Source organism: Pogoniulus pusillus, chromosome 9, assembly GCF_015220805.1.
Source record: "Pogoniulus pusillus isolate bPogPus1 chromosome 9, bPogPus1.pri, whole genome shotgun sequence".
Classification (NCBI taxonomy): Eukaryota; Metazoa; Chordata; class Aves; order Piciformes; family Lybiidae; genus Pogoniulus; species Pogoniulus pusillus.
Genome location: NC_087272.1, coordinates 5,849,391 through 5,864,815, shown reverse-complemented (window position 1 = coordinate 5,864,815; position 15,425 = coordinate 5,849,391). Strand labels below are relative to the sequence as shown.

The 15,425-nt window shown below is 45.5% G+C and overlaps 1 protein-coding gene across 2 annotated transcripts in view; it reads left to right on the top strand.

Moving 5' to 3' along the window:
* Positions 1-4,063, top strand: part of PPP3CA (protein phosphatase 3 catalytic subunit alpha) — a 249,209-nt gene extending 245,146 nt beyond the window's left edge. For both annotated transcript variants that reach the window (XM_064148387.1, XM_064148388.1), the window contains one exon: positions 3,291-4,063. In XM_064148387.1, the coding sequence (XP_064004457.1) occupies positions 3,291-3,484 (194 nt within the window). In that variant the 3' untranslated portion in view covers positions 3,485-4,063. The remainder of the gene's footprint in view (positions 1-3,290) is intronic.
* Positions 4,064-15,425: the final 11,362 nt, after the last annotated feature.

Genomic DNA, 15,425 nt, shown 5'->3' with positions numbered 1-15,425 from the left:
TATTGCCAGACCTCTAGTTCAACCCTGAAGCAACTGTTTAACACTACAGTTAAAACCTAAGCACCCGTAATGTTGGAACGCTGCCGCGCGATATTCACTCAGTACGATAACAGCTTTTGGAAGAAGAATGGTCAGAATTCCCCTTTAAAACAAAATTCTTCAGTTGTATTTTGTTCTTGCCCCTCTCAAATTTTCTGTGGGTGATTTTTTTTGTTGTTGTTGGGGTTTTTTTCTAGTTAATTAAATATATATATAAAAATATATATAAATTAAAAGAAATCTGATGATTGCTCTCTGTGGGTAAGATGTGCCCTTTTGGCCAGTTTGATCTGGTTTTTTGCTTTTTTTTTTGTTAAAGCTGTGGATAAAATTAGAGAGCAAACAAGGAAGAGAAAATACAACTGCTTTCTAAATAGCAGTGAGCAAGCTGCTATTTATGTTGGAATTATCTATTCCTACCAGCCATCTCTAATCTGCAGTGTGCATTCTTGTTGACAGTTTGGCTGTTTTCTGTGATTTTCTGTGACTCTGTGTTGTGTTTTAGTATATTCTCAATGTAAACTGCTAATACTTGTTGTCTGACCAGCAACTACAGCAGAGCACCTTCCTCAGCGTTGCAGGCGATGATGTGTCTTGTCTGCTCGATAATCCAGTCCACTGAAAGTGCCCCCTTGCCAGAAGTGTGCACCCTTCAAGTTAATCCTTGATTTGCCACCCTTGCCAGTTAGACACCATAACTGTAGTCAAAGCTAAGCTAACCACAGAGAAAATGTTTCATCCTTTACCAATTGTCCCTCTGCAGTTTGATTCAGGGCACAGTAACACCAACTGGGCTGTGCTACTGGCAAGCTCCAGGCCACAGCAAGAGTTCCAGCGTCAACGTGGCCATCCCTGTGATGGTTTGGGTGTTCCCTGCCCCCCTCCCCCACTTCAGAAATCACCCAGACTAGACTCAGTGGCTCTGGAAATGGAATGAAGCTTTGTATTTACAGTTTAACACAATATACAAGCAGACATTTACAATATGTACAGCTGTAGGCAGAAATGTACAAGTTAAAAGGTAATACAGAAACCCAACAGCCCTCCCAGAAACCAGAGTCCCCAGGAGGTGCTCCCAACGACCCTTCCACCTTTCTCCCACCCCTCTCCCTTACCCCAGATCTTGCCTTATGCCCGAGGAAGATTTGGAGGGTCAGCCAGGGGGTTAGGAAGCAGGTGGATTTAGTCACACAGACGACAGGTTAGAGAGAGATGCAGCTCAGCCCAGACAGAGAGCGACTCCCCTGTCTTTGTTTATACACTTGTTCTTATACGTCTCAGCAAGTCTATGAGTGAAGTAGACATCACCATTTCATAGCCTGTAATCTAATTCTTCTCATCAAAACATTCTAGCTAGCTTCAAACTAGCACAATCCCTTAAACTATTACTTTAAGGAACTGGCCCGGATGTGTGTTAGACATCCTCATTTTTGAAGTGGAGGAAAAACTGGGGGAAAACAAACCAAAACAAATTAATCACAAACTAAATCAACCAATCAGAAAACCAAGCCCTTGAAAAATTTCATGGTAGAGCCTGTTCTGTTTTCACTGCTCCATCCCTGCTCTTTTTTGACTAATCACCATTAAGCTGTTGTTGTTTTTTTCCTGAGTTGAAGTATGATTCGTGTTTAAAACCCATGGACCTCGCCAACTTCCAATACGATGTCTGTGAAACTGGTTAAGGAACTCGACACTGAGGCAAACAGGAGCTGTCCTTTTTCTCAGGGATGGTTGGCAAAAGTATCAGCATGAAATTGCTTTTCTTGCACCCTCCAAACCGCAAGGAGTGGTAGATTGGTACCAGGGATGTTCTGGGCTTTGGGCTTTGTTCACCTTTTTTATTTTTTTAGTAGAAGTTACCCTCCTGTCCAAAAAAAAATTGGGAGTGCATATTGGAAAGAAGAGCAGAGGTAGTTCAGGCTGAAGCGAAAAGAAAGGGAGAGAAAGGATATTGATCTTGATACTTTAAACTCCCCTACCCTTTTCTCCCCAGGGAGTTTGCAGTTTCCTGGTACTAGCACACCATTTCTGCTCTATGGCATGTTAAGATAGAGGCATAGCAAAGGTGCCAGTTCTGGAAGTGCAGTGCATTGATTGGGTGCAGATAAGAGAAGAAAACACACAGAAGGCTATGACCAATTATCCATGAATCTGTGACCTGCTGTTTGCCTGCAGTGCTTTTTTTCCCTCTTTTACTTTCAAGACCTTCAACTCTTCAATTAAAGAGAGGGAAAAAAGTAAAATACAGTAACAATTGCACACTGAAAATACACTCCCTGGCCTATGGCTGCCTTCTGATGTTACTGCTGAAGGGCAGATCAAAAGTGCTCAGGTTCACCTGGAACTTTGGTCCTTTCTTGGTGTGTTTCCACAGTGAAATTGTAGGAGTGTTCCAAAGCGAGGCTATCCCTGGCCCCTGTTGCTCAGCATTACTGCTGGTTCACTCAAGCTACCCTCTAGAAGTCAGGGATGTTTTGGGGAGGGTAACTGCCCTAACTGGTGCAAAGCACCTCACCTGAGTCAGAAACATTAGGGCAGCATTTTAAGGCATTACTACTGGTTCACTCAGGCTACCCTCTAGAAGTCAGGGATGTTTTGGGGAGGGTAACTGCCCTAACTGGTGCAAAGCACCTCACCTGCATCAGAAACATTAGGGCAGCATTTTAAGACATTACCACTGGTTCACTCAGGCTACCCTCTAGAAGTCAGGGATGTTTTGGGGAGGGTAACTGCCCTAACTGGTGCAAAGCACTTCACCTGGGCCAGAAACATTAGGGCAGCATTTTAAGGTCAGCCTATATGTCCCTCAGCTTTCACATATGTCCCACAGACTGGCCTCACCAGTGTCACCACCATCTGTATCTGGCCAGCACTTTCTCCCCCGCTCCTTAGCCAGTGAAGGAGGTTGCAGTGGGGCACAGTGTCTTTAAGAGTGCGAGCGATGACGACAAATGCTAACTCCTCAGCACGCAGCTGAGGTTCCCAATTGCAAACTGGAGTTGCAGGTCAGCTTTAGTGTTTTAAGCTGAACTCCAGTGGGCAAGAAAATATTGGAAGTTGATAAGTAGAGCCGTGTTGCAGGAGACGGTGGGGGTCAACCTCCCTGCGGCTCTTTGGGAGTACGGTAAGGAGTCGGTGGCGTTGTCAGATCTTCTCGCAGGGAAGGACGTTTGCACTCGTTATTGAGTTGGGGGAAAGGCCGCCGAGAGTTTTACCTTGCTAATTGAACTTTTTAATGATCCTTTATTTAGCTATCAAAGGATTTTCACCCCAGCATAAGATCACTAGCTTCGAAGAGGCCAAAGGCTTAGATCGAATTAACGAGCGAATGCCTCCGCGCAGAGACGTGCCATCCGATGCCAACCTTAACTCCATCAACAAGGCAATCTCCACAGAGACTAATGGCACGGACAGCAACGGCAGTAATAGCAGCAATATTCAGTGACCGCCGATCCGGGAGGGGGGGGTTGAGCTGCAGGGCGCGAGGGGGTTGCTGCACATCAGCAGTGGGATGTTCTTGCCTCTGATAATAGCTTACTTGCTCTGGGGGCCAGGTGTTGGATTCAGTTTACAAAAACCATCAACAAAAAAAAAAGAGATCGTCAAACTTTAATTTGGTGGGGGAGGGGGGAGGGAGGGGCTGTGGGGGGGGGGAGAGACACCTCCTTTGGATATGCCTTTAAAAATGCTTGTAGAAAAAAAAGCCCCACAAAACAAAAATTGAAAGCTTGTGCTGGTATATATTGCAAAGCTGGGGGAGTGAACGTGTTTTCCTACTGCATCGGGAACCTCTAGATGTGTTGCTGAAAGGCCTTTTGTTATGTTACTGGACATGAAAAACTTTGTTTAATTTCTTACTCTAACTATTGTACGTTTACAGTTGCAGCACTAAACATGGACAACATCCAAACATTTTTAACAAAGTGTACAAACTAAATAAGGACTATTTATTGATAATGTTTTGCTACTCTTGTCAGACAATGGCTATGGAATAAATTAGGCAGTCTTTAAAACTATAAGGGGGGGGGGGAGAAAAGAGGAGGGGGAAAAAAAGAAAAGAGGAGGGAGAAAAAAGGGGGGGAAAGAAGGGGAAGGAAAAAAAGAAATGGGAAAAAATAAGAGAAAAAAGAAGGGAAAAAATAAGAGAAAAAAAGAAAGGAAAAAAAGAAGAGGAAAAAAGAAAGAAAAAAGAAGAGAAAAAAAGAAAGGAAAAAAGAAGAGGAAAAAAAAAGAAGAGGAAAAAACGAAGGGAAAAATAGAAGAGGGGAAAAAAAGAAGAGGAAAAAATAGAAGAGGGAAAAAAGAAGGGGGAAAAAAAGAAGAGGAAAAAATAGAAGAGGGAAAAAAGAAGGGGGAAAAAAAGAAGAGGAAAAAATAGAAGAGGGAAAAAAGAAGGGGGAAAAAAAGAAGAGGAAAAAATAGAAGAGGGAAAAAAGAAGGGGGAAAAAAAGAAGAGGAAAAAATAGAAGAGGGAAAAAAGGGGGAAAAAAGAAGAGGAAAAAATAGAAGAGGGAAAAAAAAGAAGGGAAAAATAGAAGAGTGAAAAAATGAAGAGGAAAAAATAGAAGAGTAAAAAAAAAAGGGGAAAATAGAAGAGTGTAAAAAAGAAGAGGAAAAAATAGAAGAGGAAAAAAAGAAGAGGGGAAAAAAGGAAGAGAAAAAACAGAAGAGGAAAAAAAGAAGAGGAAAAAAGAAGAGGAAGAAAAAAGAAGAGAAAAAAAAGAGGGGAAAAAAGATAAAAAAGAGGAAAAAAAAAGGAAGAGAAAAAAAAGGAGGGGGGGGAAGAGAAAAAAGAATGTTGGAAATTTGTTTAAAATGCCAAAAAAATTAAAAAAAATAACAGGGGGAGGGAGAGAGAGTGAGAGAGAGAGAGAGAGAGAGAGAGAGTGACAGTTTAATTTTGTACAGATTTATGCTTACCTCAGGTTTCTTTAGTGTGCTTCAATGCCCTTCTTTAAAGATAAGACTTCTCTCTGTCCGATTTGGCAGCACTTAACCTTTTCTTTGTTTAAAAAAAAAACTAATTTAAAAAACCAAACAAAAAAACACAACTGGAATAATGATAACTTTTTTCTTTTTCTTTTTGTTTGCTGTTTCTATTAAGGGCGGGGGGGGGGAGGTTTGGTTTGCAGGGAGGAGGGGAGGTTCTGGGGTCGGTTTTACTTTTGCGTTGAGGTTTGGGTTTGGGTTTTGTTTTGTTTTTTTTCCTTTGGTAAATCAAGTCTTGGTTGTGGCTTGCTGAGTTTAAATATTTATGAGTGGTGCATTTTTAAGTCTAGTGAACAAGACACCATATTAAGTGCAGTGGAAAAAAAAATAAAAAGCATCTATATTCTGTAAAAAAAAAAATCTTTAAAAAAAAAGATAAAAAAAAAATCTGCCTATGCATGTTTTTTAAGGGAAAAAAACCAAGAATTGAATCAAAAACTGGCTGTATAGGGCCTGTATGGGACTGTAATGCGCTTAGTGGTCTGACTTATACTGGAAATGTATGTATGTATACTGGCGTACTTTATATTCTCTACACAGAAAAATGCTTCATGCCTTTGAAATTTTGTAATCAAACAGAAAAAAAAGCTTTGGAAAAAAAAAATCTTAAGGGGAAGAGTATTCTTAAAAGTTTTTAACCTAAGCTTGTCAGTGCACACGTAGATGGGTAGCATGTTTAGCAAAAAAAAGAGAAAAAACAAGAAAAAAAAAGAGAAAAAAAAGAAAAAAAAAAAAGAAAAAAAAGGAAAGAAAAAGGGGGGGGGGGGGGGAAGGAAAGAAAAAGGAAAAAAAAGGAAAGAAAAAGACAGAAAAAGAGAGGGGGAAAAGGAAAGACAAAGAAAGGGGAGAAAAAAGAAAGGGAAAAAATGGAAAAGGAAAAAAGGGGGAAAAGAAAGAAGGAAAAGAAAGGGGGAAAGGAAATAAAAGGAAAAAGAAAGGGGGGAAGGGAAATAAAAGGGAAAAGAAAGGGGAAAAAGGAAAGACAAAGAAAGAGGAGAAAAAAGAAAGGAAAAATGGAAAAAGAAAAAAGGGGGGAAAGAAAGGGGAAAAGGAATTAAAAGGAAAAAGAAAGGGGAAAAAAAGAAAGACAAAGAAAGGGGAGAAAAAAAAGGAAAAAATAGAAAAAGAAAAAAGGGGGAAAAGAAAGGGGAAAAGGAATTAAAAGGAAAAAGAAAGGGGGAAAAAAGAAAGACAAAGAAAGGGGAGAAAAAAGAAAGGGAAAAATGGAAAAAGAAAAAAGGGGGAAAAGAAAGAAGGAAAAGAAAGGGGGAAAGGAGATAATGGGTAAAAGGAAATAAAAGGAAAAAGAAAGGGAAAAAGGAAAGACCAAAAAAAGAAAGAAAAGGAAGAAGAAAGAGAAAAAAGTAAAAGAAGGAAAAAGAAAGAGGAAAGAGTAAAAGAAAGAGGAAAGAGGAAAAGAAGGAAAAAGAAAGAGGAAAATGTAAAAGAAGGAAAGAGAAGGAAAAGTAAAAGAAGGATAAAAAAGAGGAAAAGGTAAAAGAAAAAAAAAGGAAAAAGAAAAAGAAAGGGGGGAAATAAAGAAGGAAAAGAAAGGGGAAAAGGAAATAAAAATAAGGAAGAAGAAAGGGAAAAAGGAAGGAAATAGGGGGGAAAGAAGGAAAAAGAAAGAGGAAAAAGTAAAAGAAAAAGAAAGGGGGAAGGGAAGAAAAAAGGGGGGAAAGGAAGGAAAGAGAAAGGGGGGGAAAGGAAGGAAAAAAGGAGAAAAAGGAAGGAAAAAAGGAGAAAAAGGAAGGCAAAAGAAAGGGGGAAAGGGGAAAAAAAGAAAAAGAAAGGGGAAAGAAGAAAAAGGGAAAAAGAAAGAAAGTAAAAGAAAGGAAAAAAAGAAAGGAAAAGAAAAAGAAAGGAAAAGGGGAAAAAAAAAAAAAAAGAAAGAAAAAAAAAACCCCAAGCCCCAAACCTTGTGAAATTTAAACTAAGTTTGTAGTTACACGTGGAATTCTAAATGCATGATAACTGTTAATGGTCATAATGGTTTAGTCATTTTGTTCTGTTCTGTCACGTGCCACACACAAGAGGTGTAATTTTTTCACTTTTTTTCCCTTTGTACATGAGTTACGGGTTTCAACTGGTTCATTCTGGAGAAAAAAAAAAAAATTAATAAGAAAGAAAGAATGAAAAAAAAAAAAAGAAAAAAAAAAAAACCAAACCAAACAGTCCATTGAATATTTTTTAACAATTGTATAAGTGCCCAAGTAATTCACTACAGCCTACAGCCTTGCCTTTGTAATTTGACTTCGAAATGTTGGCAATCAAAGCATGCACTTGTAACAATGAAAGAAGCATTTTATATTACTACTCAATAAAAACGTGCATGAACTTCAGCTCTCTTCCCGTTCTTGCGAGCTCGGGCGCAGATGCTTGCGCAGGCGTCGCGTGCCTCCGCGCTCCTTACTCGCTTTGCTTTGGACAGGAGAAGCCCGTCAGTGTGAGAGAGGAATGCATCCTTTCCTGCTTCAAGGTCAGTTCAGACTAAAAGTCATTTATCCCAACCAAAATTAATTTATCCCAACTATATCCAACAAACCCAAGTGGTTTAGGGTAATGGACACCTGCAGACTTCCCTCAAGTTCTGGTTAGAAAGCCAAGTTCTCGCTGAGATGAGTAGGGTGCTGCACTTTGGCCACAACAACCCCATGCAGAGATACAGGCTGGGGTCGGAGTGGCTGGAGAGCAGCCAGACAGAGAGGGATCTGGGGGTGCTGATTGATACCTGCCTGAACACGAGCCAGCAGTGTGCCCAGGTGGCCAAGAGAGCCAGTGGCATCCTGGCCTGCATCAGGAATGGTGTGGTCAGCAGGAGCAGGGAGGTCATTCTGCCCCTGTGTTCTGCACTGGTTAGACCACACCTTGAGTGCTGTGTTCAGTTCTGGGCCCCCCAGTTTAGGAGGGACATTGAGAAGCTTGAGCATGTCCAGAGAAGGGCAACGAGGCTGGGGAGAGGCCTTGAGCACAGCCCTACGAGGAGAGGCTGAGGGAGCTGGGATTGGTTAGCCTGGAGAAGAGGAGGCTCAGGGGTGACCTTATTGCTGTCTACAACTACCTGAGGGGTGGTTGTGGCCAGGAGGAGGTTGCTCTCTTCTCTCAGGTGGCCAGCACCAGAACAAGAGGACACAGCCTCAGGCTGTGCCAGGGGAGATTTAGGCTGGAGGTGAGGAGAAAGTTCTTCCCTGAGAGAGTCATTGGACACTGGAATGGGCTGCCCGGGGAGGTGGTGGAGTCGCCGTCCCTGGAGCTGTTCAAGGCAGGATTGGACGTGGCACTTGGTGCCATGGTCTGGCCTTGAGCTCTGTGGTAAAGGGTTGGACTTGATGATCTATGAGGTCTCTTCCAGCCTTGGTGATACTGTGATACTGTGTGATACTGTGGTGTGTTACCACAACTCCAGTGTAGATGGAAGCTCCCTCTCTCTGTACTTGTGGATTGTTTGAAAAGGTTAATTAGTATCATTGCCAATCATAGAATCAACTGCTAAAGCAGTTCTGCTGCTTACTGGCCCAGAGGAGAAAAGCTTTCCGTGCCTGCAGCGCCAGGCTCCTCATTGCAAGGACATGAGCTTTTCCTTGAGGTGCCCCAATAGCTTAAGATCAGAGTCATAGAATCATCATATCAACCAGGTTGGAAGAGACCTCCAAAATCATCCACACCAACCTATCACCCAGCCCTGTCCAACTAGCTAGACCAGGGCTCCTCAAACTATGGACCGCAGGCTGGATGTGGCCCCCCAGGGCACTCAATCCATCCCACTGGTATTTACAGAACCCCCCCGCCGGGGGTTGGGGAGGAAACCATGCGGCTGCTTCCTGCTGCTTAATCCGCTTGCCGGCCTCCCAGGCACCTGCCAGGACGAGGCTGGAACCAAACTATAGTCTGGCCCTTGACAAACTATAGTCCAGCCCCCAGCAGTGTCTGAGGGACAGTGACTGCCCCCTCTTTAAAAAGTTTGAGGACCCCTGAGCTAGACCATGGCACCAAGTGCCTCATCCAGTTTTGCTTCAACACCTCCAGGGATGGTGACTCCACCACCTCCCTGGGCAGCCCATTCCAATGCCAATCACTCTCTCTGGCAACAACTTCCTCCTAACATCCAGCCTAGACCTCCCCTGGCACAGCTTGAGACTCTGTCCCCTAGTTCTGTTGCTGCTTGCCTGGCAGAAGAGACCAACCCCCACCTGGCTACAACCTCCCTTCAGGTAGCTGTAGACAGCTATGAGATGTTCCTTTAAGTTGAAAAACAAACAGTTCAACAATTTCAAGTTTCAAATGTTCTGTCTTTTAGACAAAAGTGAACAGTCAAAGTCCTGCCCTGTTGTCATTTTCTCCCTCTCTGTGCTCAGCATCCTTCCACAGTCCGTCATCCTGCAAAGAACTGCTGGAGGATGCCAGATGGTGCAACAGTGTGGGTATTGCTTGAGTCCTCCTCTCAGGCAGCAGTATTAAATGTCCTATCAGTGCTTTCTTGAGTGTTTTTCCCACTTCAGCTATTGTCAGCTTTGCCAAACCACGGCAGGTGACAGAACTGAGAACAAGTGGGACTAGGGAGCTGGATCAGTTTCAGAATAGGTTTTTATTTCAGGTTCTGTAGAAATACAGCGTGGGCGAGAGACAGAGTCCAACCAACTGTTCATCTGGTCAGTGAAACTGTTGGCTTCGTGAGAGTGCTCTCTGCAAAAGCAATGGTGAAGGTGTGAGCAACCCCTTTATTTGCCAGTTTGGTCCCGTGTTTGTGCTTGCTGAACAAGTGTAGGTGACCTCAAGTACCTTTTCCTGTAGACATGGAAAAGGTTTCGATGTTTCCTGCTCAGAAAGGAACTTTGTGCAGTACAGACCAGTACTGCTGGGCAGTGCAGCGTGTGCTGTCTGGTTTCATTTAGCTTGTGTCCTGGCAGTTGCCTGAATCAATTTAGCTGCACAGAAGAGGTTTTTCCTTTCAGCAGTGACAGTATGGCACAGACCTCTCGGCTGGGAGACTTAACCCAAAAGATCAGTGCTGCAAATGCCTGCTGAAGCTACTGAAGAGCCTCTGGGTAAGTCAGGTAGCCCAGGCTGAGTAATGCATTAGGAAGTGCACAAAGTCTGTCTGGAAAGCCAGGAGATGGTTTTGAACTTTCTGTATTTCAGAGTATCACCAGGGTTGGAAGAGACCTCACAGATCATCAAGTCCAACCCTTTACCACAGAGCTCAAGGCTAGACCATGGCACCAAGTGCCACATCCAATCCTGCCTTGAACAGCTCCAGGGACAGTGACTCCACCACCTCCCCAGGCAGCCCATTCCAGTGTCCAGTGACTCTCTCAGTGAAGAACTTTCTCCTCACCTCCAGCCTAAATCTCCCCTGGCACAGCCTGAGGCTGTGTCCTCTCGTTCTGGCAGAAGGAAAATGTGCTGACAGTGCAAAATAGCAGTGTCCTGAGTGTCCAGGTAAGACAGCCTGGCTTTTTTCTGGAGTGAGCCCTGCTGTCACTCTGGGGCAGGTTCTGCACTGACTCTGAGAGAGAGCATGGGATACACTTAGGTGTTCCAAAAAAGGATAAAGAGGTTATCTCTTTCCAAAGCATCCCTTCTCTTCCAGGTGTCTCTCTCCTGCTGCAGATGATTTTGAAGAAAAGTGCTGGTGCCACTGAAGGCTGAGTTTTGGATTCTGTGGCCTCGTTTGTTGATGTATCCTGCACTAGAGTTTTGACTCTCAGTACAGGTTTCCTCCTTCTAATCCATTCACAGAACTTTACAGGTTGGAAGGGACCTCCAGAGATCATCAAGTCCAACCTCCCTGCCAAGCAGGATCCGCTAGGGTAATTCACACAGGAATGCATGCAGGTGGGTTTGGGAAGCCTCTAGAGAAGGAGGCTCCACAGTCTCTCTGGGCAGCCTGTTCCAGGTCTCTGTCACCCTCATTGTAAAGAAGTTTCTCCTCATGTTGAGGTGAAATCTTCTGTGTTCCAATTTGTAGCCCTTTCTCCTCATCTTATTGCCACTAACCACCGAGAAGAGATTGGTCCCATCCACTTGACACTCACCCCTCAGATATTTGTACACACTGATCAGATCTCCACTCAGTCTTTTCCTCTCCAGACTAAACAGCCCCAGGTTTCTCAGTCTCTCTTCACAGGGGAGATGCTCAGGTCCCCCAGTCATCCTTGTGGCTTTCCACTGGACTCTTTCCAGCAGGTCCCTGTCTCTCCTGAACTGAGGAGCCCAAAACTGGACACAGGATTCCAGGTATGGTTTCAGCAGGGCAGAGCAGAGGGGAGAAGAACCACCCTACCCTGCTGGCCACACTGTTCCTGATGCACCTCAGGCTGCCATTGCCCCTCTTGGCCACAAGGGCACATTGCTGGCCCATGCAGAACTTGCTGCCCACCAGCACTCCAAGGTCTTTCTCTGCGGAGCTGCTTCCCAGCAGGGCAGCCCCCAAGCTGTACTGGTGCCTGTTTATACTCCTTCCAGGATGGAGGATCTTGTACTTGTTCTTATTGAACTTCGTAAGAATCATAGAATCAACCAGGTTGGAAGAGACCTCCAAGATCATCCAGCCCAACCTAGCACCCAGCCCTAGCCAGTCAACCAGACCATGGCACTGAGTGCCTCATCCAGGCTTTGCTTCAACACCTCCAGGGATGGTGACTCCACCACCTCCCTGGGCAGCCCATTCCAATGCCAATCACTCTCTCTGCCAACAACTTCCTCATAACATCCAGCCTAGATCTCCCCTGGCACACCTTGAGTCTGTGTCCCCTTGTTCTGTTGCTGGTTGCCTGGCAGAAGACACCAACCCCCACCTGATTACAGCCTCCCATCTGGTAGTTGTAGACAGCAATGAGGTCCCCCCTGAGCCTCCTCCAGGCTGCACACCCCCAGCTCCCTCAGCCTCTCCTCATAGGGTTTGTGTTCCAGGCCCCTCACCAGCTTTGTCGCTCTTCTCTGGACACGTTCCAGCACCTCAGCATCTCTCTTGAATTGAGGAGCCCAGAACTGGACACAGCACTCAAGGTGTGATCTTCACTCCTCCATCAAGTATTTGTGTGCTTTTTCTGCAGTCTGACAAGTGCCAGTTCTCGCCAGCTATCCTCATAGCTCAGATGTCCCAGTCCTTCAGTCACCTTCATGACCCATTGCTGAACTCACTTCAGTAAGTCCACGTCTGTCTTGTGCTGAAGAACCCGAACCTGGACACTTGGACTCCAGATGAGCATCACCAGTGGTGAGTAGAGGAGGGATGGAAGTTAAATTACCTACTTCTGTTTCCTGTACGTACCATTAAACTTCTACAACGTTTATCAATGCCAATTATTTATGACTAGTGAAGACATTTCTAGCCTTGTAAGTTGAATAGATGGGAGCCACACCTCAGAAAACAAGAAGCAGAGCACAGCTGAGGTATACTAAGATACAGGTCGAAGGAGGTAAGAGATAAACCGATGCCTCAGTAGTCTGAGGGGGACAGTGGAAGAGTGAAATAGTATTAACTCCCAAATTTGGTAATAAGTTTGATCAGCAAATTAATCCAGGTAAATATCAGTGGCAAGAGGGAGGACCCTCTTTGCTCTGTCTCACCTGCTGCCGATCCCTGGCACTTCAAAAGGCATCAGAGAAGTCGGCAAAGAGATCTGGCCAGTCTTGTACTGAGAGAAGTAGTCCTTTCCTGCATCCAGCAGGCAAGTGGCTGAAGCCTGGGAGCCTGGGATTTGTAGCCAGTCATTGTTGTAATGAAGATCTGCACAAGTTATTAGGGCATCTTGTGCCTCCCTTGGGAGAGACAAGTAACATTCTGGGGAGGTTTCCTGAGCAGCAGGTAATTTGTTTATCTGTCATGTGGTGGCTTATTGGTTTCAGTAGGTATTGAATAAGCTTTGGGCTGCATTTTTCTAAGAGGAAAGGAGAGTGAGCTGTGAGAGGAGTGAAGCTGACACTGAGGCTGAGCTTAAGGCCACAGAGCTGATCTTGTAGGCAAAAACCTGAGAGAGCCCTGCAGCCATGGACCAGGATGCCAGAGAAAGGAAAGGAGTGAGGAGTAGGGCTGGCAGGAGAGCTTGGAGCACTTCATTCCTGCCTCAAAGGACATAGGAGAAGAGGCAGTGGTGGCAGAGCTGGGGGACATGAGAGTACTTAAGCTGCAAGACTGAGATGGTGAGAAATGGGAGCTGTACCGTGTACCTTGGCTTTGAGTAGGCAATTGCTGGAACTGTTTAGGCTGGTAAAATTCACCTTAGGCTAGATCTAGCACACTTGAGGATGGAGATAGATTTCAGGCTGTGATCTGAAGGCAGTCACGCATAAAAAGAGAGCAGGGAACAGCATGGGAGATGAAGTTTTGGAGGGCAGACCCATGATAAAGGCCCAGGCTGAGGCTCATAGCCCTGGCAGAGGAAGAAGCACAGATGGCAGGACTGACTGCTGCATTGCATGCTGAAGAGTTGAATCAGTTCAGCTTAAATGCAGGGATGCCTGTAACAAAGGGGTTTAGACCTGATCCAAGGGGGTTGCCGTGAAGTCAGCTAGGATAACTGGACAAAGACTGTGCTTTCTACAGGATAAAAGAGCAGGAGTTATGAGGGCTTTAAGTCTTGGCAAGCTAGCCAGGCAACATACCTCAAACAGGGGGAGAAAAAAGCTAACAAGGAATGGAAAAATGACCTGTCAACCAAGTAAGTGGGGCATGGCCAGGAGAGTCTAGGAATGCAGTGAAAATCAGCTTGAGGCCAGCTAAGCTGTCTGTGCTGATCACAGTCAAAAAGCAGCAGAATACTTTTCCAGACACTTGAATAGAAAGAGCCAGGTACAAATACATGGGAGATGATGCAATGAGGATAAGGGAGAGATGTAAAGGAGATGATTTGGCTAAAGAACTGTGGAAAGAAAACCAAGAATGATACTTAGTATATGGAAACAAAAAGTACAGGAATAGAGACAGAAGCAAATTCAGAGTCCAGGGCACTTATTTCTGGAAAATGCAATCGTTTTCTTTCATAGAATCACAGAATCAACCAGGTGGGAAGAGACCTCCAAGATCATCCAGTCCAACCTAGCACCCAGCCCTAGCCAGTCAACCAGACCATGGCACTAAGTGCCTCATCCAGGCTTTGCTTCAACACCTCCAGGGATGGTGACTCCACCACCTCCCTGGGCAGCCCATTCCAATGCCAATCACTCTCTCTGGAAACAACTTCCTCCTGACATCCAGCCTAGACCTCCCCAGCACAACTTGAGACTGTGTCCCCTTGTTCTGTTGCTGGTTGCCTGACAGAAAGACCAACCCCCACCTGGCTACAGCCTCCCTTCAGGTAGTTGCAGACAGCAATGAGGTCTGCCCTGAGCCTCCTCTTCTGCAGGCTGCACACCCCCAGCTCCCTCAGCCTCTCCTCATAGGGCTGTGCTCAGACCCCTCACCAGCTTTGTTGCCCTTCTCTGGACACCTGCCTGCACCACTTGACCTCAGGGGCACCCCTGTCTCAGATCCCCATCCTGCTGCCATTACACCCACCACTCCTGGACCTAGATGCCAGTGTGTCCAGGCAGCTTCTGCTCACACAAAAAAAAGCCAGAATAAAACTTGCTGAATTCCATGGACATTGGTCCTGAGTGCAGGATCATCACCGGCTCCTACTTTTTGTTCCTTTTAACAGTTAGGAACATTCCTTGGGAGTAGGTGGTGCAGGAAAACACTGATATTTGTGGGGAGAATGTGACTTTGCAGGAGAATAAAGCAATTATCTTTTTCTTTTAGAAGATGAGGGGATAATGTCGGTAACAAAAGCTTCTTCATGCCTAGTGAGAAGTGCTGACGTTGCCTCAGAAATGAGTAGGCATCAATAAGTGGTAGGAGTGATCCCTCCTGAGGTGCCGGTGGAGAGGTGATTCTCCCCCTCTGCTCTGCTCTGCTCTGCTCTGCTCTGCTCTGCTCTGCTCTGCTGAGACCCCACCTGGAGTACTGCATCCAGCTCTGGAGCCCCCATCACAAGAAAGATGTGGAGATGCTGGAGTGTGTCCAAAGCAGGGCCACGAGGATGCTCAGAGGGCTGCAGCAGCTCTGCTGTGAGGACAGAGTGAAGGAGTTGGGGCTGTGCAGGCTGGAGCAGAGGAGGCTCTGAGGTGACCTTCTTGTGGCCTTCCAGCATCTGAAGGGAACCTACAAAAAAGCTGGGGAGGGACTTTTTAGGCTATCAGGGAGTGACAGGACTGAGGGGAATGGAGCAAAGCTGGAGCTGGGTAGGTTCAGACTGGAGGTGAGGAGGAAGTTGTTGAGCATGAGAGTGGTGAGAGGCTGGAATGGGTTGCCCAGGGAGGTGGTTGAGGCCCCATGGCTGGAGGTGTTTAAGGCCAGGCTGGCTGAGGCTGTGTGCAGCCTGCTCTAGGGTAGGGTGTCCCTGGGCATGGCAGGG